The sequence below is a fragment of the Vombatus ursinus genome, unplaced genomic scaffold (assembly GCF_900497805.2).
Source record: "Vombatus ursinus unplaced genomic scaffold, bare-nosed wombat genome assembly UNPS02009918.1, whole genome shotgun sequence".
Classification (NCBI taxonomy): Eukaryota; Metazoa; Chordata; class Mammalia; order Diprotodontia; family Vombatidae; genus Vombatus; species Vombatus ursinus.
This window is the reverse complement of record NW_020949696.1, coordinates 1,835,147-1,862,641: the sequence shown is the minus strand read 5'-3', so window position 1 is coordinate 1,862,641 and position 27,495 is coordinate 1,835,147. Positions and strand designations below refer to the sequence as shown.

General features: G+C 39.5%; 1 protein-coding gene across 1 annotated transcript in view; it reads left to right on the top strand.

The window, feature by feature from the left end:
• ELL (elongation factor for RNA polymerase II) overlaps nt 1–27,495 on the top strand; it is a 150,989-nt gene that overhangs the window by 51,644 nt on the left and 71,850 nt on the right. The window contains exon 2 of the mRNA XM_027853119.1: nt 26,909–26,956. Within this exon, the coding sequence (XP_027708920.1) occupies nt 26,909–26,956 (48 nt within the window). The remainder of the gene's footprint in view (nt 1–26,908; nt 26,957–27,495) is intronic.

Genomic DNA, 27,495 nt, shown 5'->3' with positions numbered 1-27,495 from the left:
TTTCTGTTCCTATGGTTTTATTTCTGTAAGGGATTACGAATGAGTAATCTCCCCTGTCAATACAGATCTTAAGAGGTTCTGCAGATTATAGTTTGAAAGAAGTTGCCCTGGACACTGAAAGATTGGCTAGATGTTTTCTAGAATCTTTTAAGGTTCTATTATTGTCACGGGGTATGAGGAAGAGTCTTGTCTCCACAACTGGATTTTAGGTTTCTTCAGCCTCAGATTGTGTCTTTTGCTTCTTTGTGGATCTCTTGCAGTGTGTATCACAGTCCTCACCACTTCGAAGGCAGTCCTTAACTTGTTCCATAGAGAACACATATCCTTTGAACTCCAAAACCACCTGATCCAGACAGTCTATATGTATGGATGGAGATAGAATCACAGGCAAGTAGGACAGCTTTGAAAGTTGCATGTTGAATTTACTCTTCTTCAACTCTCAAGGCTAAGATCAAGTGTATACTTGAAAAGCAAGATCTGCATAATAGAGATGAACAGTTTTAGGTATAATTCCCTCCTGTTCTACAATATATGTGGAAACGCTCATTTTATTTGGTGTTTCGTAAGTTCTAAATTTTAAAAAAACTTTAAAAAAAACCCCAGAAAACAGTGAGTCTGAGAGTTAGGGATTTCTAAATTTGAATCTTGGTTTTAATAGACTTTGGATAAGCTGCATACACAACTGACTGTCTCCCTTTCCTGAAATAAACCCATCAATAAACATTTATTAAATGCCCATTAGGTGCCAGACACTGTGCTATGCACTGGGAATATAAAGAAAGACAAAAGACAGCCCCTGCCCTGAAGAAAATCGTATTCTACTGGGGAGACAACATGCAAATGAATATATATAGCCAACTATATATAGAATAAAAAGGAAATAATCAACCAAGAGAAGGCACTAGAATTAAGAGAGATCTGGAAAGGTTTCCTGTGGTAGGTGGGGTTTTAGCTGGGACTTGAAGAAAACCAGGGAAGACTGGAGGTGGGAGATGAGGAGGGAGAACGCTGTGGACACCAGGGATAGCCAGAGAAAATGCCTGGAATCAGGAGATAAAATGTTTGAGGAATAGCAAGGTCAGTGTCACTGGGTTGCAGAATACGTGGGGTAGGGGGTAGATAAGGTATAAGAAGACTGGAAAGGTGTGTGTAGGAGGGACCTCTAGGTTTTGAAGGGCTTTTAACACCAGGAGATTTTATATTTGAGTCTGGAAGTGGTAGAGTGCCTGTAGTTTTTGAGAAGAGGAATGACATGGTCAATCTGTGCTTTAGGAAGCACAGCTTGACAGCTGAGTGGAGGAAGGACTACAGTGGGGAGATACTTGAGGCAGGCAGAACCACCCCACCCCCCCTTGCCCCAAGAAAGCCATTGCAATAGTTGAGGCAAGAGGTGATGAGGGCTCATAACAAGATGTTGGCAGTATCAGAGGAAAGAAAGGGGAATATCTGAGAGATGCTGCAAAGGTGAAATCAGCAGGACTTGGCATTGGCTTGGATATGGGGGCTGGGGTGGTGAGAGATAGTGAGGAATCCAGGATGACTCCTGGATTATGAGTCTGGGTGCCTGGGATGATGCCCTGAACAGTAATAGGGAAGTTTGGAAGAAGGGAGAGTTTGGGGAGGGGTAATGAGTTCAATTTTGGTCATGTCAAGTTTAAAATGTTTACAGGACATCCAATTCAAGATGTGCAAGACTAGAGGTCAGTAGAGAAGTTATGACTGGATAAGTAGATTTGAGAGTCATCAGCATCCAGATGATTATTAAATTCATGAAGTGATATACAGAGAAAAGGGGAGAGTATGCGAGATAGACCTTGTGGGACAACCATGGTTAACACACGTCACCTGGATAAAGATCTATCAAAGGAGACTGAGAAGGAATGGTTAAATATGTAGGAGGAGAACCAGGATAGGGTACTGTCCTGAAAACCTAGAGAGTAATGAGTATCAAAGAGGAGAAAGTGATCTCCAGTGTCAGAAACTTCAGAGAGGTCAAGAAGATTACTGATTACTTAATTTTTTTATTTTTATTTAGGCAATTGAGGATTAGTGACTTGCCCAAGGTCACACAGCCAGCAAGTGTCAAGTGTTTGGTCTGTGGCCGGATTTGAACTCAGGTCCTCCTGACTTCAGGGCCGGTGCTGTATCCACTGTGCCACCTAGCTGCCCTGATTACTTTGGAAAGGGTAATTTCAGTTGAGTGATGACGTTGGAAGCCTGATGGTAGAGAGTTAAGAAGAGAGTGAAAGGAGAGGAAATAGAGGCACCTGTTGAATACAGTCTTCTCGGGTAGTTTTAGCCACAGAAGGCAGGAGAGAGAGAGATGGATCAAGTATTGGTTTTATGAGGTGGGGGACAAAGACATGTTTATAGGCATCAGGGAAGCAGCCAGTAAATAGGGAGAGATTGAAGATTAGTGAAAAATGAGGATGAGAGAGGAAGTAATCTGCTGAAGAGTATAGGATGGAGTGTAGTCATGTGCATGTAGAGAGATTTGTCTTGTTAAGGAGAATGGACACCCCATCATGTGAGATGGATGAAGGAGGAAATAGTGGCAGAAGGGATCTGAGTGATGTGAGATGAGGAGGAAGGGAGAAGAGGGAGCTCTCAGCCAATGGTCTCATTTTTTTTCATTGGAATGTGAGGCAATGTTCTTAGCCGAGAGGGTGGGGAATTGGGGAAGCTGTCAGAGATTTGAGGAAGAATGAAAAGGTTTGGAAAAGCCACTGTGGTAAGTGGGATGAGTTAATTAAGGAAGTGTAAAAGAATTGCTTTGCAGCAATGGGAGCTCAGTTGAAGCTATGTAACAATTTGTAGTGGACCCAGTCAACATGGCTTTGTGATTTTCTCCACCTTCATTCAGCAGCACGTAGATCCCACCAAGACTGCAGCTTGTCAAGGTATAAGATCCTTGGTGTGATAAGAGGCTAGGGACTTGAGAAGAAGACTGTATAGAGTTGATCTGGCTTAGCAAGGGTTTAAGATGGGGAAAGAAGGAGCCTTGCTAGTGCAGGAGTGGTGGCCTGGGAGAGAACTGAAGGGTCAGGGGATTAGAGGTCATTGATAATGTGGATAAAGAATGGGTTTAGTTTTGGAAGGTGCAGTGCCAATGGATTATGATAAGATAAAGGTATTTTAGATTTTATGAACCTGGAAATACCTTCTTCCTTTGCCTCTTAGTATTCTAAAGTTTTCAATGTTCATAGCAAATACCACCTTCTACATGAAGTTTTTTCTCATCTATTCAGTTACTAGTGCCTTCCCCTACAAATTACGTGTCTACTTTTTAAAAAATAAACTTATCTCTTATCTATGTATGTTGTCAACCCTTGCTTGATTTTAAGCTTCTTGAGGGCAGGCATTGTTACACTTCTGTTTTTCTTTTCTCTGTATCTAGTGCAGTGCCTGGCACATAGTAGACACTTAATGAATGCTTTTTGATTGATTGCTTTGGTTTTCTTGTGTACTAAAGCAAAAATATTATCTATGTTTCTGTCTTAAGGAATTATTTTCAGATTTGTTGTTATACATAAAAAATATAACTTTTAAAAAGTGTAATAATAGGTTAATTTATCATTTGCTTCCTTCTTATATCACCTACAAGCAGAATTGATTGGCTTACTGTCAGAATGTTTGAGTTTTTTTGTTGACCTTATAGCTCTTATGGAGTGGAATTGTGATTACTTGATATAATATTCATCATAATTCATGATTTCTTGCAGCACAGTAATATTCCATTACATTCTTGGTTTCAGATAAGGGATTCTTTTCTAAGTAGTCCATGTTTTCTGGTTTGTGGAATACTTGGTTACTTGTTGGGGCAGATAGGTAGCTCATTGGATAGAGTGCCTGGCCTGGAGTCAGGAAGACACTTCTCCCTGAGTTCAAATCCATCCTCAGACATTTATTAGCTGTGTGACCTTGAGCAAGTCACTTAACCCTGTTTGCCTCAGTGTCCTCATCTGTCAAATAAGCTGGAGAAGGACATGGCAAACCACTCCAGTATCTCTGCCAAGAAAACTCCAAATGGGGTCACAGTCGGATAATACTGAAAAATGACCCAACAACAATGAGAGTTACTTGTTTAATCTGTTCTATTGAGCTACTTCTCTATTTTTAACCAACATCAAATGGTTTTGATGACTATTGCTTTGTAATACAGTTTGAGGTCTGAAAGTTTTTCTTTACAGTAGGCCTAAATTTGCTTCTTTGTGATTTCTACCCCTCATACCTCACTCTACATAGACTTTGTTAAATTCCTGTTCCTTCTTTATAACCCTTAATATAATTGAAGATAGCTGTTACATCTTCTCTAAGTTATCTCTTGAGCTTAAACATCCCTAGTTCCATCAACTAGTCTTTATATTGCATGTTCCCAAGACCTTTCAGTATTCTGGTTGCTCTCCTTCGGGTGTTTTCTGATTTATCAATGTCCTTGTCAAAATGTGGTACCTAGACTAGGTAAAATATTTCAGATGTCATTGGAGCAGAGTAGAACGGATCACCTTTCTAGGCCTGAACACTAAGTTTTTCATAATGTAACTCAAGATTGCTTTAGTGACTACCATATCACACCCTTGACCTACACTTATCCTTGTATGTTTTTCAGAGGAATTGCTATCTAGCAATACCTCCCTTGTCTTATATTTTTGAAGTTGACTTTTAAAAAACCCAAGTATAAGATTTTATACTTTTCCCCTATTACATTTATTTACATATGCATGTATATGTATATATTGATATCTTTTGTTTTTATATCACTTGTATTTCCCATTGTATCCTTTCTCTTCTCTCCTTCCAATCATCCCTTATAACAAATACTTAAAAAAAAAAAAGAAAACAATTCAGCAAACCAATCAACATTGAAAAAAAATCTAATGTTACATGTTATAGAAGATAGCTAACAGGTGCTGCTTCTTTTTTTTTTGCTTTTTGGTGAGGCAGTCGGGGTTAAGTGACTTGCCCAGGGTCACACAGCTACTAAATGTCAAGTGTCTTAGACTGGATTTGAATTCAGGTCCTCCTGACTCCAAGGCTAGAGTTCTGTCCACTGTGTCACCCAGCTGCCCCACAGGCTCTTCTTCTTTTGGAGGTATTCAAGCAAAGTCCAGAAGATCACTTGTTAAATATGTTAGAGAGAGGGTTCCTTTACTATATGAGTTGTTCTGGATTGTTGTATCACAGCTTTATCCTTTCTCCCACTGATGGACATCTGTTTTATGTTCACTTCTTTACTACGACAAAGATTTTGATGGAACTGCTCGACTGGGACTAATTTATAGACTTTACCACTATGTAATGTTAGATGTAATTATTATCAGGATTTCAACAGTATATAATAAGGGCTTTATTTTTATTGCTGACCTTCTTCTTGGGAGCAAAGGGCGTCTGGTCATTTTAACCAGTTTCCAGAATGGTTGTAGCAGTTCACAGCCGCACCATCTTGTTGTTTTTGGCAAATTGCTGGCTGTGATTTTCTTTGTTTTGACTGATGTTTCTCCTAATGCTCAAGAGAATTCTTTGATGTGTAGTGTGTAATAGTTTGAACATTTTCTTTTGAGAACTGTTTGTCCTTTGGCCACTTATCTATTGTGGAATGGCTTAATTTTATATATTTATCTTAGTTCCATATGTAATTTAGAGATTAATCCCTTATCAGAGAGATTTGGTGCAAAATAACATTTCTTATGCTAGTTTAATTGGTTCTGCTTATATCAAATCAGTTTGTTAGGATCAAGTGAAATAACATAAAGTGCTTTGCAAACTTTAAAGTTGCATATAAATGTTAGCTATTATTTATGCAAAAGGTTTTCAATTTCATATAATTAAAATAATGTTTTATCCTTCAAAATCATCTCTATCTCTTATTGGGTTAAGAATCCTTCTAGCCATAACTATAAAGATATTTGATTTAATTCTTACCTAATTTTTTTTATGATGTGATTTTGCATAAATATTTTGAGTTTATTGGGACATGCAGTGTCTTAAGATGTTGCTTTGAACCTAATTTCTGTCAAACCGTTTCCTACTTTTCTCAGTCATTTTTGTCAAATAGGACTCTGTTCCTCAAGTAATTTACATCTGTTCTTGGATTTATTGAACCCTGGATTATTGTGTTATTCTATATTTAACCAATACAAAGTGTTTTTGATGATTACTGCTTTGTAATATGATTTGAAGCTTGGAAATGCTATTCCCCCTTAGTTCCTACTTTTTTGATTATTTCCCTTGAGATTCTAAACCTTTCGTTTCATCACATATTCTTTGTCTAGTTTTGTAAACTGTCCTTTTGGTAGTTTGGTATAACACTGAATTTGTAAATTAAATTTGTAGTATCTTAATTCGTGTTATATTGACCTGCCTCAAACATGAGCAATGAATATCCCTCCAATTATTTAAGTTGTTCGTCTTAAAAAAAAATAAAGTTTCTCAGGGCAGCTAGGTGGTGCAGTGGATAGAGCACCAGCCCTGGAATCAGGAGGACCCGAGTTCAAATTTGACCTCAGACACATAACACTCACTAACTGTGTGACTCTGGGCAAGTCATTTCTTTCCTCCCCCTCCCCCGCAAAAAAAGAATGTTTTGCAAATTTTATTTATATAAGCCTTGAATAGTATGACTTGGTAGTAAGATGAGATTTCCCTGTGTATTTCCTCTTGGATTTTGTTATTGCTGCATAGAAGTACTGTTGATTTTGTAGAAGCTTATATTCCAAAGGGTCATGGGGAAGAATACAACACACAGGGAGAGATAGAGCCTGTGCATGGTGGCAGAGTCAATGGCAGGGTGCACACCCTGGGGTATGTCCTGATGTCTAGTTGGACAGGATGTGAAACATGATCTGGGACAAGCTAGATAGAGAAGGTTGTGAGTCCCTCAAGTGTGCTAGATTAAAAAAAAAATGTGATAATGAAGAGACTATGGGATAGACAACCTGATGGAGTGAATGGATGGAGAGTCTCTCCTCAGAGGCAGGCATCTTGCCCTGACACCGACTCTGTGACCCCATTTACCTCTCAGTACCCTGGGCAGCTCTCAAGAAGATGGTAGCAAATTGGTGGTTGATTTGCATTGGTAAAGAATTTCCTTTCTGGGAATTTCCTCCCTCTGCCACGAAGTCAGCAAAGATAGCTTTCTGCAAATCACCTTTTTGTCATAGCTTTGGTATCTTCACCCTGTAAAATGAAGGCGTTAGAGTTTGTGTTCTGTGTTTTCACATCTTCTGCTTTGTTCTTGTTAAAATACAGCAACTGTGGAGCTATTTTAGATTGAGCAAGTTGTTCAGGTTTGTCGTTTGTCTGAAAGATGATGTATGTACACATTTTCATGTATGTATTATGTTTGAACATTCAGGGAACCTGAGTATTTTTTAGCTTTTCAGACTTGCTTTACATTTTCTTACTCTGATTTATACTACAGTATTTTGTTCAATCACAGTGGTATTATGATGGGATTCACAGTGAAATCCTGTCTTGGGAAATGTTGCTTTTAGTTTAGCATCATGATCTGAGCTATAAGTATTAGAGTTCCTTATGTGACCAAACTTGAAACAAAATAGCAAAAAAAACTTTATTGATTTAGGTTGCTTCCCCTCCCAAGGGCTAAGTTTCTACCTTTGTGGAATATGTGGTTTGGACTTATCATCACCTTTTTTTTTTATTTTTTAAAATTCAATTTTATTTTGTTTTCAGTTCCAGATTCCCTCCCTCTTTTCACCCCTCCCCCCATTGAGAAGAAAAGAAATAGATCACCTGTTATACATATGAAGTCATTGAAAACATATTTCTGCATTAGCCATCTGAGGTTTCTTTTAGCTTTGACATTATATGATTCTGTAAAACCACTGAGCCTTGCAGGTAATAGGGGCTTCATAAATTTATGTGGAATTGAATTGACCATAATGCCTTACTCAAGGGAAAAATAATTTTCAAGTGCTTTTCAGTCATTCATTTACTTTTCAAGTATGTGATTTTTACCTAGAATCTAAAAGAGCACAATACAAATACTTTCCACAGTTTAAGTGCACTTGTGTCAAACTTTCCAGTAAATAAATAAAGGAATTCTTGAAACATGTTTCTCAATCATTTGTGCTTACTGGAATAGAGAGGAAAGTTGCCAGAAGTCTCCAGCCAGTGCTTTTTTAAGGGCTTAAAACTCCTTCCTCCTTTTCTACAGATTTGCTTTCTTAAAAAATTGGTGTTAGCTTCATGAATTATAAAGTCAATTGTAATAACCCCTCAATCCCTGTTGGAATTTCTATTGCTCTCTAGCTATTTCATATTCATGGGTGGGTACACTTAGGTAAGTCATGTCCTTTCTTTGAGTCCTCTTTCCTGATCTATAAGCAGAAAGTGGAATAGATCAATCAAGCATTTATTAAGTTCCTATTCTATCTATAGTCCTGCCCCAGAGGAGTAAGGTGGTGTCTAATGTCACTTTCAAATCTGACATTCTATTTTCTCAGATTCCTCCCATCTTTGACGTGTCAGCTCTGGGGGACCTTCCAGCTCTGACATTCTGTGTTCTAAAAATAACTGTGCTGTAGCTTTCCTTAGAATATGGATCCAGTGGTGACATAATAAACCATATCATTCAGTAGAGAAGTAGCTTAAGATTTCTTCAAACTAGAGGGGTTTGTAGTTAGCAATTTTTTTTTAAATGAACCACCTTTAATAGCCTGGTGCTGTGCAAGACACAAACTAAGACTTCTTTCTTGCTGTGTAAAAGAGAGGTGAGAATAAACAATTGTAATGCATAGTAGAGCCTAAGGGGATAAAAAGATTCAAACAAAGTGGTTTGTGAAATCTGAGGAATGGAAGATAAGTTCTGATAGAGGGGTATCATTGATAATAATAGCTAGCATTTCGGCGGGGCAGCTGGTGACCTTGTGAGTAGAGCGCTGGACCTTGAGTGAGGAAGACTGTCCTCTTCCGGAGTTCAAATCTGGCCTCACATTTTCTAGCTGTGTGACCCTGGGAAAATCACTTAGCCCTCTTTGCTTCGGTTTTCCTCAGTCTTGTAAAATGATCTAGAGAAGGAAATGGTAGACTACTCCAGTATCTGTGCCAAGAACACCCCACATGGGGTCATTAAGGACTGGACATGATTGAAATGACCCAACGACGACGACAACAAAGCATTTCTGTAGCCCTTTCAGGTTTGTGGAGCTCTTAACCTGTGTTCCCAGTTGATCTTTACAGCAATCCTAGGAAGTAGTTGCTATTATTATCTCCATTTTAGAGATGAAGAGATTGAGACTGAGAGAGTTGTTAAGTGACTTGCCCAGGGTCACCTAGTAAATATTGAAGCAAGATTTGAAGTCGAGTCCTCCTGACTCCACATCCAAGACTATTTCCATTTTACCGTACTGCCTCCGTGCTTCATGGACGAGGTGGCATTTGAGCTGGGCTTTAAAGGATTGGTAGGATTTTAAATGGCAGCAGTGTGGGAGTTGGTCTTTAGTGGGTCACATATACGTGTCTATACATTTAAAAGGAATCGTGTTCAGTATAGAGCAGAATGATGCTCAAAGTTATTACATAGAATGTTTGATCTAATCAGATGCTTCCCCCATATTCCAAGTATGTCTCTTCTGCAAATACATGTTGATTTTAAAGTTCTTGTCGACAAACTGTAAACATAGCATCAAAGTAAAAACATTTGTACTATGAACACCTCTTGGATGTATTCTGGAGCTGTCAGTAATGAGGTCTTTTGGGGCAGAGAGCGTTAATAGGTGTCATTTCCCTTATACTGGCCCCTTGTTGGCTCTCATCACTAGGGATAATTCTTTTTGGACCGCAATGGCCAGCAGGCTTCCAGCCTATCCAAAGAAATAGTGCAAGGATTTCTGAAAGGGCCCTTTTCTTTGGAGGTCCTCAGGGAGATCAGGCACGTTCTAATAGAAGTCCATGTTAATTAAACACTAACCTGACCAAAAGGCACTTGAAGACAGAGAGGAGGAGAACTCCTCTCCAGAAGTTTTGATGCATGTGGTCCCTTGAGTAGCTCTTAGGAAGAACTGGGTTCAGAACTAGCCCCTAACACTTGCTGACTGTGTGACCTGGGGCAAGTTATTTTAGGCTCTCTGAGCTTTACTTTCCTCATTTGTAAAATGAGGCATTTGCACTAGATGGCCTTGAAGTGCCCTTCCAGCCCTAAATGTATGACTCTCAGTCTGTGATGCTGTTAGTTTAAATAGAGGGATTTGCATTAGTTGCTCTTTGAGGCCCTTTTTGGTTCTAATGTTCTATGCCCTATATTAATAGCTTTAAATAATTCTTATGTATGTGTTGCTTTAAGATTTACAAAAGTTTTTGGGTTTACAGTTTTAAGGTTACAAAGATTTTTAAAGGTTTTCTCACTTTGGCCACCTGAAGGTACCTGGTGTGAGTACTGTTATGGGTGTTGAGGTTCCTTTTAGTCTATGATCACCAGTTGTGGAGAAACTGGGTCTTTGTGAGAGTTTTCTTTTTCCCTTACATCCTTTCCATATAGTTCTCTAAGCACTAATTAAATTCATAGCACACTGATGTTGTAAGCATTACACCTCCTTTATGGGTGGGGACCTAGGCACTAGGGTGAGGTGAGCTGCTTTTAAATTTCTAGGTCTAGATAAAAGAGAAACTGAAAGAGCCCTGGCCTCTGGATCACTGCGTTCTAATTCCATTTCTGCCTTTGACTGACTGGCTAGCTGACCTGGGATGGGTCTTTTCATCTCTTTAGGCCTCCATTTCCTCATTTGTAAAATGAAAGAGTTGGACTAGATTATTTTAATATTTTATTTTTTCCCAATTACAAGTACAAACAATTAACATTTTTTTTTAAATTTTGAGTTCCAAATTCTAACCTTTCCTCCCCATTCCCAGAAGGGAAACAATTTGATATAGCTTACACATGTGCAGTTATACAAAACATATTTCCATATTAGTCATGTTGTGAAAGAAAACATAGCTCAAAAAACCCAAATAAGAAAAATAAAGTTTAAAAAAGTAGGCTTCTATCTGCATTCAGATACCATTAGTTCTTTCTCTGGAGGTGGGTAACATTTTTTATCTTAAGTCCTTTGGAATTGTTTTAGATCATTGTATTGCTGAAAATAGCTAAGTCATTCACAGTTGATGATAATTAGAATAATGTGGCTGTTACTATGTATAGTGTTATCCTGTTTCTGCTTACTTCACTTTGCATCAATTCATGTAAGTCTTTCCAGGATTTTCTGAGAGTATCCTGCTCATCATTTCTTATCGTACAGTAGTACTCCTTCACAATCATATACCACAGCTTGTTCAGCTATTCCTCAATTGACAGGTATCCCCTCAATTCCCAGTTGTTTGCCACCACAAAAAGAGCTGCCATAAATAAGCTTTGTACATATAAGTCCTTTTCCTTTTTTTTTTTTTAATCTCTTTGGGATATAGACCTAGTAGTGGTATTACCAGTATGTACAGATTTTTGTAGCCTTTGGGGCATAGTTCCAAATTGCTCTCCAGAATGTTTGGATCAGTTCACAACTCCACCAACACTGCTTTAATATTCCAATATTCCCACATCTTCTCTAACGTTTATCATTTTCCTTTTCTGTCATGTTAGCCAACCTGATAGGTGTGAGGTGGTACCTCGGAGTTGTTTTAAATTGCGTTTCTTTAATCAATAATGATTTAGAGCATTCTTTCCTATGACTATGGATAGCTTTGATTTCTTCTGAAAACTGCCTGTTCATATCCTTTGACCATTTATCAATTGAGGAGTGACTTACATTCTTACAAATTTGACTCCATTCTCTATATATTTGAGAAATGTCTTTATCTTTTTTTTTTAAAGGCAATTTGCCCAGGGTCACACAGCTAGTAAGTGTCAAGTGTTAGGTCTGAGGTGAGATTTGAACTCAGGTCCTCCTGACTCCAGGGCCAGTGCTCTATCCACTGCGCCACCTAGCTGCCCCAAGAAATGTCTTTATCAGAAAACTTGCTGCAAATTTTTTTTTCACAGTTATGATTACTGTGTTCCTTCCATTGTGTAGTACCCCCTGCTTATCTTTCTCTCTCTTTACTTTCGCTCTGTCCATCTTCAAAAGTGTTTTCCTTCAGACTACTGCCTCCCTCAACCTGCCCTGCCTTTCAGCCCCCCCCCTTTTTATCCTCTTCCCCTCCTACTTTCCTGTAGGCTAAGATAGATTCCTATATCCAGCTGAGTGTGTGTTTTTGAGCCAATTCCAGTGAGAGTAAGGTTCAAGCATTGTCTGCTACTCCGTCTCCTTTCTTTCCTCCACAGTAAAAGCTCTTTTGTACCTCTTTTATGTGAGATAATTTGCCATATTCTACCTCTCCCTTTTCCCAGTGCATTCCTCTTTCTTATCCCTTAATTTTATTTTTTTTAGATATTATTCCATCATATTCAACTTACACCGATGCCCTCTGTCTTATTCATACTCCTTCTAAATGCCCTAATAATGACAAAGTTCTTAGGAGTTACAAGTCTCTTCCCATGTAGGAAAGTAAACAGTTTAATCTTATTGAATCCTTTATGATTTCTCACTTCCTGTTTACCTTTTAAGTTCTTCTTGAGTCTTGTCTTTAGAAGTCAGATTTTCTGTTTAGCTCTGGTCTGTTCATCAGGAATTCTTGAAAGTCCTCTGTTTTATTAAATATCCATTTTTCCCTGAAGGATTATACCCAGTTTTGCTGGGTCAGTGATTCTTGTTTGTAATCATAGCTACTTTGCCCTTCAAAATACCATATTCCAAGCCCTCCAGTGCCTTAATATAGAAGCTTCTAAATCATGTGTGATTCTGACTGTGGCTCCATGATATTTGAATTATTTCTTTCTGGCTGCTTGCAGTATTTTCTGCTTCACCTTGGAGTTCTGGAATTTGGCTATAATATTCCTGGGAGTTTTAATTTTGGGATCCCTTTCAGGAGGTGATGGGTGAATTCTTTCAATTTCTGTTTTACCCTCTGGTTCTAGGATATTGGGGCAATTTTCCTTAATAATTTCTTGAAATATGATGTCCAAGATACTTTTTTGATCATGGCTTTCAGGTAGTCCAGTAATTACTAAATTAGCTTTCCCGAATCTATTTTTCAGGTCAGTTGTTTTTTCCATGAGATATTTCACATTTTCTTCTATTTTTCTTTTTTTTTTTTGGTTTAGTTTTCTTGTTTCTTGATGTCTTATAGAGTTATTAGCTTCTGCTTTCCCAGTTCTAATTTTTAAGGAATTATTTTCTTTAGTGAGATTTTGTACCTCCTTTTCCATTTGGCTAGTTCTAAGCTTTTTAAGGAGTTCTCTTCAGTGTATATTTGTGCTGCTGCTTCTTCTTCTTCTTTGATTTTTTTACCATTTGGCCTATTCTATTTTTTAAGGTGTTATTTTCTTCAGTATTTTTTGGTGGTTCCTTTACCAAGCTGTTGACTCTTTTTCATGACTTTCTTGCAACAGTCTCATTCCCCCCCACAACTCCCCCTCAATTTTTCCTCTGCCTGTCTTATTTGCTTTTTAAAATCCTTTTTGAGATCTTCCAGGAATTTTTTGGGGGGGCATGAGACCAATTCACATTTTTCTTTGAGGTTTTGGATTGTAGCAGTTTTGACTTTGTTGTCTTCTCCTGGGTTTGTGTTTGATTTTTCCTGTTACCACAGTAACTTTCTATGGTCAGTTTCTACTTTTGTTGTTTGCTTATTTTTCCAAGGGCAGCTAGGTGGAGCAGTGGATAGAATGTGGGGCCTGGAATCAGGAAAACTCATTTTCTTGTGTTTAAATCTGGCCTTAGACACTTATTAGCTGTGTGACCCTGGGTAAGTCACAACCCTATTTGCTTCAGTTTCCTCATCTGTAAAATGAGTTAGAGAAAGAAATGGCAAATCACTCCAGTATCTTTGCCAAGAAAACCCTAGGTGGGGCTACAAAGAGTCAGATATGACTGCATAATGACTGAACAACAACAAACATTTTTCCAGCCTATTTCTTGGCTTTCAGCTTTATGTTAAAGTTGGGCTCTGCTCCTGGAGTGAAAATGAGCACTGTTCCAAGTTTCAGGTTTGTTGTGCAGCTTTTTAAAAGAGCTGATTCTGGAGATGCAAACGTTTTCAGTTTTTCCAAGGTGGTATGATGTAAGAGAGGTGTGTTTACTACTCTCCTGGCCTGTGCTGTGGTCTGTGATTGACCACAAGCACTCTTTTCTGCCCTGAAACTGTGATCAGGTTACCTTCTCCCCTGGGTCACGAGCTGTGGCGATCTGGTGTTCCTTCTTACCCTGGGACTGTGACCTGGATTCACATGGGGGCAGTGCAACAGAGTCCTGCACCCAGAGCCAGCAGCGAAATCCTTGTAATCTTCTGACCAGTTGTCCAACCCCTTACCTTCTGTGGACTGAGAATTCCATAAGCCCCTGCTACCAGTTCAGTTGCCCCCAAGGCCTACTACTGGCTTGTGCTCTACTCAGTGCAATAGACCTTTCCTGCCCACCTTCCAAATTGTCTTGGGCTGGAAAATTGTTTCACTCTATCCTTTTTTTTTTTTTTTTCCAGTTCTCCTACTCTAGAATTCATTTTGAGGAGTTATTTTCAAGTTGTTTGTAGGGGAATTTGGGAGAGCTTGTTTCTCTGCCATATTGGCTCTGCTCCCGGACTAGATTATTGACAAGGTCCATCCTCCACCAAGAGAGGCAACACCGATTGGGTAGACTTCCCTGACAGAATTGTCCTTGACATTCTTACTTCCTTTCTTTGCCTTCAGGATTTATGGCTGACCCTATTAGTTACTTGGTCTTATGTAGTTTTCGTGTTATGTCCTTATTTTTCTCACAGTAATAATATTTGACATTTTATATCTATCTCACTCCCCATACCAAATGTTTAGACCTTCTCCTAAAACATTCCATACCACTCCTCGCCTCCACCCTTATGGTGAAGACCTTACCTCATATTTTGCTGAGAGCTGTCATCTTCCCTTCTTTTCACCTCTTAACCTCTACTTTCCTCCTCCCCCACCCCACTTTCTGCATACAGTCTCTGATAAAGAGGTGACTTTTCTTGCCAGGGCTAACTGTTACCTGTACCCTTAATCCCATCCCCTGGTGGTTTCTGCGGAAGAATGTCCCCACTATCATCTACCCATGCCCCCTTCTAGCTTTCTTCTTTCTCTTCCTTTTCCCCTTTATCTTTCTCCCAGTACCTGACTTCCAAGTGCATCACTTGGCTGAAAATGCCCTTTGCAAAGTCAGAGGAGACAGTATGGTACAATAGAAAGCATGCTGGCTTTGGAGTTAAATGACATGTGTTCAAATCCTGCCTCTGTCATTTAATACCTTAGTCATTTAATCTCCCCTGGTCTCATGTTTTCAGCTATAAAATGACCAAGATGACCTCTGAGGTCCCTTCCAGCTCTAAATCTATGCTTCTGTGACCAGTAATCTCTTAATTGCCAGATCCGGTGGCCTTTTAAACACCTTCCTTCTCCACTTCTCTTTTGCAGTTGACGTTGTTGTCCATCCTCTCTCCCTGGACGCTCACTCATTTGTTCTCTTTGTCTCACTGCTCCTCAGGGTGTCCTTGCTGACCACCATCTCTAGTAGGCTCCCTGGGTTGTACCCCAGGCTCTACCCTTTGGACTCTGTGTTCTGTCATTAGTTCACATGGGTCTCATTATCTCTATCCACACAACTCCCTGATCTGTATTTCCAGTTCCGCTCTCTCTCCTGAACAATTGGAAGGAATTTCCAAAAAGGAAGAACATACCTCCTCTCAAGGCATCTCTTTCCACCCTGAACATTCCATTTGTTAAGAAGTTTCTCTTGACATCAAATCTCAATTGGCCTCTGTGCAGTAATACCCGTTATTTCTGGTGGGCCCTCTGTGACCAAGCCAAACAAATCTGATTCCTTGTCTGAGAGTCCTTCGAATACTTGAAAACAATTATTACGATCTCCCCTGAGTGTTCTTTTCTTTAAGCTAAACAGCCTCAGTTCTTTCAACCCATCCCACATGTGGCATTGACCCAAAGCCTTTCACAAACATCCTGGAAACTCTCCCTCTTGTCAATATCCTCCTTGTACATTTGTGTCCAGAACTGAGCCCCATGTTACAGATGGGGGCTCAGGAAGGTAGAGTGTACATAGTGTCCTCTGTACCATCACCTTCCTCTTATTGGAAGCTGTGGCTGCCTTCATGTAGCCCAAGTTTACATTAGCTTCTTTGACTGCCATATCATGCTGCTGACTCAGTGGTGAACTTGAAGGCTACTGAGCCCCCTGTATCTTTTTCGGGATAGCTGCTGCCTATATATGCCAACTCTATTTTACACTGGTGAAGTTGATTTTGTATACTCAGGTGTAAGACTTTACCTTTATCTCCATCAAATTTCATCTTCAGACCAATTTCTTCAGACCAATGCTGTTGATCTTTTTGGATTTTAATTCTGTCATCCTCTGAGTCCCTCCCAGCCTTTTGTCTTCTGAAAATTGGATGAGAATAGCATCTATGCCTTCATTCAAGCCATTTATCCAAATGGTATACAAGGCCAAGCATAGATCCCTGGGACATCCCACTAGATGCCTCTTGCTGTGTCCTTGAAGCATCTCAATTTCTCTTTTGAGTACAGCCATCCAACCAATTCTGAATCCATCTGACTGTATAATTGATCAATCCTGACCTCCCCATCTTCTAATCTAGGTAAATTTTGACTTTAGCATGTCCCCAGTTCCGTTATCTACTGGTTTAGTAAAGGGTGTTGTTTGGTACAGTGGAAGGAGCAGTGGCTTTGGAGTCAGAGGACTTGGTAATTGCCTGTGTAACAGGACAAGCCACATAACTTCTTAATTTTTGGTTCCTCATCTGTAAAATGGGGAGATCAGGTTCCAGTGGCTCATCACCCCCAGGATCAAATTTAGACTCTTCTGACATTTAAAATTCTTCACAACCTCCTTCCCAGCCTACCTTTCTGGTATTGTGCATTACTCTATCCTCAGTACACCTTTGGGCCAGACAAACTGGCCTTTGGGCTATTTCTCACACCTGGGCCGTCCCCCCAGAACTGTAATCTTTTGAGAGGCATTGGGTGGTGTAGTGGAGACAATGCTGGTGCTGGAGTCAGGAAGACTGGAGTTCATATCTGGCTTCACATACTTTCTAGCTGAATGACCCTTTGCAAGTCTTACTTGACCTCTGTTTGCCTCAGTTTCTTCAATTGTAAAATGGAGATGATAATGCCACCTGCCTCTTAGATTATTTGTGAGGAGCAAATGAGATATTTCTAAAGTGCCAGGCACATAGTAAAGCACTGTATAAATGCTAATTCTCTTCCCTTCTGTCTCTCAGATTGTCTAGTTATGTTACCTTTGGCTCAGCTCAAGTACCACCTTCTATATGGTATGCCTTTTCTAATCCCCTTCTCCCCAATTGTTGGAACTCAAAGCCCCCCCTCCCATGTCACCTTGATTTTATATCTGTCTTGTACCTTTTTGTCTTCCCCTGGCAAAGTGTAGGATCCTGGAGGGCTGGAGTTATTTTCATTTTCCTTCAGGCCAGGTACCCAATTGTAGGCCAAGTCATGCTTCTTTGTAGAGTTTAAAAGTGCTTTGCATGATCTCATTTGAGTCTTACCACTACCCTGTGAAGTAACTACTGCGGGTATTATCCTCATTTAATGATAAGGAAACAGGCTTAAAGAATTGGTTACATTTTTATGAATGAGAAAACTAAAGCCTGTCTAGAGAGGAAAGGTAACTTGTTCAAGGTTAAGCAGTGAGTTAATTACTGGCAGAGAGGGAAATAGAATCTAGATTTCTCCTCTAAATGGCTTCCTTCTTCCCATCCCGCTTTACCCATGTTCTCTGGTTAGAGACAAATGCAGATGTGTAAGATGTTAGAAAATTAATTGGAATTTCTAAATTCAATACTCAGTTCATATGAGGATTTTTCAGAAGCATATTCTGTGCTTTAATTTTAGGAACTTTTGTTCTTCCCTCCTTTTGGCTGAGAGTCAAACTTGGGAGGCCCAATCATTGTTTTCTCAAGTACTCTCAAGAGAAGAGCATTAGCTCTAGGGGATGTTTCCCCTGGAAGGATGGATTCCCTACACAGTACATGTTGACATCATGGCCAGACACTGGCAAGCCTTTTTATGAGCAGTGTGTTGTGGTATGTCATGGTGTGATACTCTGGGGAAAAGTGATCCTGCTGGCAGAGTGTGTAAGATGCACCCATGACGGAGAGCCTGGCTTTGCGGGAGTGTAATTCAGTGTGGAGAGGAAAGCCAGTGTGTCTTGGGCTTGTGGCTATGTGGAATCCTGCCAGGTGGCAGTACCAAGAGTGGGTTGGTCACAGAGGGACAAGCGAGGAGAGTCGTAGTTATGGTTGCATTGTCTCGTGTGTGCTTGCACACAGAGTGCAGTGATGAACCAGCAGGTTTGAACTAGCTCTTTGTGAATTCCTTTCTCTCTCTCTTTTTTTTTTTGTTGTTGTTGTTAAAAAGATTTCTCCTTTTATGCTTGTGCTTGTGGGGGGAATTGAGGTAGAAGGAATGTATTGTGCTTCTGTTTTAATTATCAAATGTTTAGGGTCTGAAATTGTGCTCTCAAACAACATATGGGGCTGTAGGAGAGGTCATATACCCAAGGAGTATGTTTTAATAAAACAGTAAATTAATAAATAATTTCACTTTGTGTTGATAGTAACAGTTTCTTCATCTTTAAAATAAGGGGGTTGGAGGGCAGCCAGGTAGCACAGTGGATAGAGCACCGGCCCTGGAGTCAGAAGGACCCAAGTTCAAATCTGGCCTCAGACACATAACACTTACCAGCTGTGTTACTCTGGGCAAGTCACTTAACCCCAATTGCCTTGCCCCCCCCCCCCAAAAAGGAAAAAAAGAATAAAATAAAGGGGTTGAATTACTTCTAATTGTTCTTAAATCATGATTAGTGAGAAAATATACTTAATATGAATGTATAAGTAGAGCCTATGTTAGATTGCTTGCTGTTTGAGGGGAGGGGAAGGAGGAGGGGAAGAAAATTTAAAACTCAAAATCTTATGGAAGTGAACGTTGAAAACTAAAAAGAAATAAATTATTTAAAAAAAACCTAAAAAACAAAGTGAGGGGATTGGAATAAAATCAATTTTATTAATATCTTTCATTTTTCTATGAGCTAAATCTCTTACCCCTTCCTCCTTCCAGAGTGTAGCAAATTCGTCGTAGTGCTTTATGGTCACCCAATACTTTCCGTGACTTTGATCTGCACAGCCACTTTTAAGATAGGTTGTATAAGAATTATACTCATTTTACAGATGAGGAAACCAGAATTCAGCAAGCTAAAATGTGACTTGGCCAAGGCCTCATAACCAGTGAGTGACAGGACCGGGTTCCTCCCCCAGGCTCCCCTGCTGAGTCTCCTGTCAGTTCACTTCTCTTTTTCTCAAACCAGGCTGATGTTACAACTCTCGGAGGATTACAGATACACTACATGCAGCTCATAGAGGTCTTGCCCAGTATTATACAGAAGGTTTTTGGAGGAGTTGATACTAGAAAGAGTTCTCCTGCTTCCTAATGTGGTGGATGTAAAATTATTTTAATTGCAACCAAGAGTTTTAGAAAATTATAGGAGATTTCTGTTGCTTTCTATCTACTCCAGATAGAAAAAAGTTACTTTTGAATTTATGATGACAGCATAGATTTACACAAATTAAAAAATGTCTGCTTAGGTATCTCTTTTTGTTACTGCAGAAGATGTAGTTCTAACCTGCTGCTATGGGGAGGGGGGTTGTCATTAAATGTGCATGTGTGATTGTACATGTTGGTCTGTTTCTGAAATGAGTGTCCAGCTTCAGCACTGAACTTAGGACCACCTGCAGTAGCCTTTGTTGTGAGTGAGCAGAGGTTTTTAGTGTAGCTGTAGAAAGCTGAACTATGTGGAGGCCGGGTTAGGGCTTAACTGCTGTGAACATTTGAGCACTGAAGTATTTATTTAAAGGAGCTATGATTTTGTTGTTGTGGACCTTAGTACTCATGAATTTCTATGTCTGAACAAACCATCGTCCAGTGGCTTCTCGGGTTTTCATTACTTTCTAGATGTTGCAGGATGAGAAACCTCTAAATAAGTAAAGTGTAACTTTAGTGAGCTAATTTAATTCTTCCATTTCCCTTTATAGCTGACAACCCAGAATGTGAATATTTCCAGGGATAATAGTTTGGAAAGGACTTCAGAGGTCATCTAGTTCTTTCTCTGATTTTAAAATGAGGAAACCAGGCACTTGCCTAGGTTTGCCTTACTGCCACAGGTAATAAATAAGTGGTTGAGTTGGAATTCGAATTCAAGTCTTCTGACTCCACATCCATTGCTTTTTCTACTATACCATATCAGTCATTTGTTTGCTTGGATTGAGTAAACAAAACTAAATCCTTAAAGTTTGTAATACGAATCTTTGATTTTGAACAATAATATTATTCTGAATGACATTCCCTTAATTATCCCAGGATAAAATCATTTTAGTTTGAGAACATATTTATTTTAATTTCTGTTACTTCTTTCTTTCTTTCTAGGCAATTGGGTTTAAGTGACTTGCCCAGAGTCATACGGCTAGTGTCAAGTGTTCAGTCTGAAGCCGGATTTGAACTCAGGTCCTCCTGACTTCAGGGCTGGTGCTCTATCCACCGCACTACCTAGCAGCCCCAAATTCTGCTATTTCTAAAGTATAAAATATCCTTCCCTTCTTTCTTAAATAAAGCTTAACAGTAATAAAATTACATTTATATAGAGTATTTTAGTATTTAGTATTACAAAGCACTTTCATGGTTTAGTGGAATGAATCCTCAAATGGGAGCCAGGAGAGTTGCAGTTGTGGCCTGAGCTCTCTAAGTAGTAGCTATTTGTGCAGTATTTAGGAAGCTGGCGAGTTATCCTCTCTGGGTCTGAGTTTCCTCGTTTGTAAAGTGAACATGAAGACCTTAAAGTGATACTGATAAACATAGTAGCTATTCTATTCTGTACCTAGGTGATTTCTTAGGGCCGTGTTCTAAAGTCTGGGTTGCCAAAGTGTTCATTCCACTCTTTACTTCTTTTATACACACACACACACACACACACACACACACACACACACAACTATGAATGTCATTTGTAGTTTGAATCTCCCTCCCTCCTTCCCAATAGTGAAAAACAGTTAAGCAAAACCCATGAGCATTGCTGCTGAATCTGACAGTGTGCACAGAATTACACAGCCATTCTCTATCCCTTCTCAACAGAGGGGAGACAGGTATGTTTTTTCATCTGTTCTCCTGGACCAAGATTACCAAAAGAGTCTGACTAGCTTTCATTATTGTTTTCATTTACATGACAGTCATTGGATGTATTGATTTTCTGGTTCTGTTTACTTCACCCTGTATTACATCATACGATTTTTCCCATGCTCCTCGGAAATCCTCATAACTCATATTTCCTCGGATACAGTCTAACTACTTTAACAAATATGGGTCATCTTTTTCATAAGTTTCCATCCTATTTGACTTAGAAGAGAATTTCAATCACAAGCAACTTTCAACATTGCATATTACAACTATTTTTTAAGTCCTGTGGAAAGTCTGTATAATGGATCTTTTATTGACTCAACATGCATTTAAGTACCTGTGGTTTGCTAGGCATTAGGTGCTGGGATCTAAGACAGAAATGGGGAGCAATTACTATAAATACCAATGGCCCATGATTTAGTTAAGCAGAACAGGCAAGTATCAGCAAGAACTTTGTTATTTTTCCAAAATGAATCAATTTGTCATGTGTAAAAAAACCAATGATAGTAGAATAGTGATTTAATAGCTTTGAAGGAAACTAGAGATTCTAAGAAGTAGAAGATACAATGTAGATTCAGTTTTGTGAGGAAGTTGGTAATAATTTTGATAATGATGATTCCCAAAGCTGTATTTCCAGTTTTGTTCTTTCTCCTGAGCTTCCACATCACCAAATGCCTTCAGCTTCAGACCGAACGTTTTATAAATGATTCCCATTTAACATGTCTAAAACAGAACTCTTTCTCTCCTCCCTCCTCACAAACCCACCACTCTTCCTGAATTTTTTCAGGCCTACAACCATGTTTCTAGTCACTCAAGTTCACAACCTCCAAGTTATCCTTTCTTTACTCTTCACTTTTCACCTCCTGTAGCCTACAAGTTGCCACATCTCACCAATTCTACCTGCATAAAATTTCTGGAATATATCTCCTAAGTGGTACAACAGATAGAGTGCTATACCTGGAGTCAGGAAGACTCAGTTCAAATCTGGCACTAGCTAGGTAATCTTGGGCAAGTCATTTCTCTTTGCCTCATAGTTATCCTACCTCACAGAATTGTTGTGAGGATCAAATGAGCTAATATTTGTAAAGTGTTTCGTATAGTCCTTGGCATATAGTAGGTACTCTATAAAGGCTAGCTATATGTTATTAATATTTATTACCTACAAAACCAGCAGTCCAAGTCAATCTCTCATCACTTCTGACTTGGACTACTGCAACAGACTAACTGGTATCTCTGCCAGTCTTTTCCTCCATACATCTGAGTAAGTGACATTCCCAAAGTTCAAGTAAGACTAATGTCATTTCATTGCTCAAAAAGCTTGTTGGGGAGGGAGGGGAGAGAGCAAAGGAAAAGCTATAGTGGTTTCCTCTTGATGCTAGGATAAATGAAAATACCTGTTTGGTATTTAAAGCCACTCCCAGTCTGTCTCAGGCCTACCTTCCCAGGTATGCTACCCCAGAGGTTTCGTAATTAAACTAGTGACACAATACCTTTTCCCTATCCCCCCCCCCTCCACACACACACAGAAGGAGAAACCTTTTAACAAAAAACAACAAGGAATTCATGGACTTTGTTATCCAGCCAAACTGGTTTACTCACTGCTCTTCACACAAAGTGTTCTATCTTCCATTTCTGTACCTTTGAAAAGCTGTCCCTCATTCAGGAATGCACCCCGTCCTGTCCACTGTCTCAAGGATGACCTCCTACAAGAGACCTTTCCTGACATCTCTTCTCATGCCCCCATTACTTTGTATTTACTTATTTGTGTACATGTTGTTTCCTCCAATTGAATTTAAGCTCCTTGAAGTCAAGGATTGTTTCCTTGGTCTTTGTATCCCCACACTTCCCTTGGAAATATACCAGTGGATTTTCACAGCAACTAAAATACTACTACTTTCCATACTGCTGAGCACAACCTGATTCATGCTGGTCCAGCTTGGACAGCTCCTATCCATGTCATCTCCTAAAGTCTGGAAAAGGTTGTTTCCTCATGTCGTCTTTACATTGTGTAGATCTAGAGGTTATCTTCCCCTGTTGTGGGGAACCAACCAGTCTTTTTTTTTTTTTTTGGCGAGGCAGTCAAGGTTAAGTGACTTGCTCAGAGTCACACAGCTAGTAAGTGTCAAGTGTCTGAGACCAGATTTGAACTCAGGTCCTCCTGACTCTAGAGCTGGTGCTCCATCCACTATGCCGCCTCGCTTCCCCAGCCAGTCTTCTTTTCTGGTCATATATTTCTCTGAAGACATCTTGCATCACTCTTCTTTGTAATCCCTCGTTTGTTGTTCCTAAAAGGAACTGTGCCAGTAAGATAACCTCTTTTTGTATTGAGTGTGAACTTAGTTTTGAATTGAACATTTTAGAATATCTCGAGTGACATAGTAGAAAGGAATGAATTCTAGACTCCAAAAACATTGGAGCTGAAGTGCACCTCAGCAATCTCTCTGTGGGGGGAGCCCCCCCCCCCCCGCTTTTACTAATGAGAAAATGGACCATTTGATTTACTCAGAGTTAAAGAAGAGACTCAGAAAACTGAGGCAAGAATTTAGGCTTCTTGACTTCCTGTTTAATACTCTTCCCAGAGAAGTGCCCGAATTGACAAGCAGGACTCAAATTAGCACCTTCTGACTGTCGGTTCGATGCCCTTGGCTTCATTTAGAATAAGCAGGCCTACAGATGGTCGTTCTTAGACCCCACAGTGAGCTCTACTGTTTGTCTAGTAGAAGAATAGCTTCCCTGTCCTTGGGAAAGTCGATGGCCTCAGGGGCTGCTCAGTCTGAAAGACTCCCCTCCCAAGCTACACTATTATGGCTCTTCATTGGCTGTTTCTTTCTCACTGTTGCCCTGCTAATTCCACCCTCTGTCTTCTATCTCCTCTCTGCTTCTCTTCTTTCTTGTATTTCCTGGCACATTTTCACTCTCCCATGCCACTTGGCTTTTCCTGGAAAAACCAAGGACTTGTTTTTAGTCTTTTATGGTTTACAAATTCTTCCCCTAAAACATGAGTTAGATAGATATTGCAAATATTTCTGTCTCCACTTTCTGCATGAGGAAACTGAGGAAAAATAAGACTTAACTCTGATATCTAGTAACAGGATCATGGGATTTAGCAGTAAAAAGTACCCAAGAGAGCATGTAATCTAATCCAGTCATTTTACAGAGGAGAAAACAGAGACTCAGAGATGTGATGGATTGCCCAAGATCACACATGTACTAAGTAGCAGAGCTGAGATTCCAGTACAGGCTCAGGGCTTTTTCCATTACACCATCCTGCTTACAAATTGTGCAACCTTGAACTAGTTCACTTCCCTTTTCTGGGCCTTAGTTTCTTTTCTGTAAAATGAACAAGACATTCCATCCTCACCCTTTGCGTTTGCACTGGCTACTCCCTGTCTGGAATATTCTCCCTTCTTGTCTCTGCTTTCTGACTTCTCTGGCTTCCTTCAGACCTCAGCTAAATTCCCCCTTTCTTCCAGAAGCCTTTGCCAACCCCTGTTAATGCCAGGGCCTTCTCTGGAAGTTGATTACTTCCAGTTTACCCTCCATACCTCTTGTTTGTGCAGTTGTTTGCATGTTGTTTCCCATTAGAAGGTGGGCTCCTTGGAGGCATGGACCATTTTTGCTTTTCTTTGCATCCCTTGCCTGGAACACAGTGCCTGGAACATACCAACTGCTTACTAAATGCTTGTTGAGTCATTTACTGAAGGGACTGCATTTAGATCATCTCTATAATCCCTTCTAGTTAGGATTTTCTGTGATCTAGCATGGTTGGTTCTGACCTAAGTCCATTACTCTTTCTGATACACCATGCTGCTTGACTATTCTTAGTCAGAACGTGTTTTCCTTTCCAGGGATGAAGTAGTCTGCTGAAGCTATATAGAGTTTTATCTCTGGATCTGTGACTGGAATTGGCAGTACAGATGTCATTATTGCTGAGTGCCCAAGGTGCAGCATTTAGGTTCTAGGGAACCTGAGATTTATGAGCTAGTGTTTAGACACAGTCTGTATACATTTATCTTTGTCATGTAATTGTACATGAATTGGAGTATGTCTGGTGTTGGAGCAGTTATCGGTAGTTTTAAGAGCATGACTTTATTACTTTGTTTGAAGATCAAACTCAGCTCCCCCATTATGCCCCATCAGCTAATCTTCCCCTTGTGTCTGCTCTGTGCTTAGGGGTCAACATCTGTTGCTGCTGCTGCTGTTTTACCCCTCACCTTGCTGTGTTCTTGGTTCATGCGTTCTCCATGCTGAAGACAATATAAGTGAATAGTAGAACTGGGCAAGCTGAACTACTCGCTGTCCCCCAAACATGCTCCATGCATCTCTCCTTCAACACTTTTACTAACTCCCTTGTCCCCAAAATGTTCTTTTTCCCCTTTTCACTTGTTGGGCTCTTCACCCATCCTTTTGCCCAAAGGAAATGCCACCTTCTTCATGAAGGTTTTTGTGAGTAAAAAAAAAAACAAACAAAAAAAAATCAAAAAACTTTTCACCTTAAACTTCATATATGCTTTGTTTTTCCCACTTAATTACACTTAGCCATAATATTGGTATCAGTTATTTTTGCATGTATCACACTCATTGATGGTAAAGGGAGGGGGTCTTGTCTTAATTTTTTATCTTTGCTGGTGCATAGCACAGTACTTTGTTTATTGTTGGTGCTCAATGAGAATTATTAAATTGACTTGAAATAAAGCCTGAAGTTATTCATAGTGTGGTGTAGTGTCAAGAAGCCTGGGTTTAGAGTCAGGAGAATTTGGTCTATAAACTAAAGGGCTTGGACTCTTTAAGACTTGAAGGTACCTTTCTGGCTAGCTACCAACACCTGTTAATGATATCCTAACACCCTCGGCAAGTCATTTCCTTTCTCTGGGCCTAAGTTTCTTCATCTGTAAAGTGCAGATATCTATACTATCTACTTCAGTTGGTTGTGAGGAAAGCCTTTTGTAAACTGGAAAACACCACAGAAATGGGGAGCTGTTATAAATGCCAGTAACCCATGATTTAGTTAGCAGGGCAGGTAGTTGTCAAGTAGGAATTTTGATGTTTTTCCAGAACTAATCATGTTGTGTGTATAAACACATATAATAATAGAATAGTGATTTAATACTTCTGTTGTTAGATATGGAGATCCAATATTATCTTCTGTCATGTATTGCATAGTTATTAGTGATTCAGAAGAAAAACTTGATTCTTGAATAATGAGTCATCATGATTATCTCATAGTAAGTCTGCTATGCAGATTCAAAATCTCACTGGACTGCTTAAACAACTTGTTGAAATAGTCTTTTTCTTTAAGAATTCAAAAATTTCTGATCTAGAAAGTTAAATAAAAGAATTTTAGAGCTGGAAACAACTTAGTTATCTAGTCTAACCTCCTTATTTTAAATAAAGGAACTGAGGCCCAGAGGAGCAAAATGATTTGCCTCAAAGCGTGTATGTCAGGTGATAAAAAATAAACAACTTTCTTAACAGGTCTCTCAAGCAGAGTTAAAGGCATAATTACAATATTAAAGCTTAAAAAAATCAGGTAAAATCTCACTAAAATGGTATTATTCCTGATGTAATATTAATTAGTCTTAAAATTTCTGCATGCTTTTACTAATGCATATTTCCCCCTCTTTCTTGTAGGAATCTGTTGCTTTGAGACCATCGATCCGATTTCAAGGAAGCCAAGGGGTAAGCTCTTTTTTATTTGGGTAAAGAGAGAGAATTTAAATATATAATTCCTCTCCCAAAGTAAGAATTCCCTTCTACAGCATCTCTGATAAGTGGTCATCCAGCAGCTTTAAAAGCTACAGGTTGATCTTATTATATATTTAAAAACAAAAGCAAGCCATACATGACAGAACCCTGTGGTTTCATTTCATGTACAGTCCTCTTTTTCTGTTCTCGTGTGTCTATGCAGGTGCCCATTCTATTTGGTTAAGTTCAGAATTAAAAATAAAAACTAAAAAACAAAACAAGTACACTTCCAGGCTCTGTTTGAACACTTTCAGTGACAAGCTAGGTCCTTCCCTATCTACTGTGTCCTTTTTTTGTTAGTTGTAGATGTTAGGAAGTTCTTGAAATCATGTGCCCACCTGGCTCTAACTGCTCAACCCATTGATCTTAGTTAGGTCTGTCCTGTGAAGCCATGAATTTAATAATTCCCATTTAACATCACTGCCCTTCAGATACCTAACAACAAATAGATATGTGTGTGTGTGCCTTGAGTT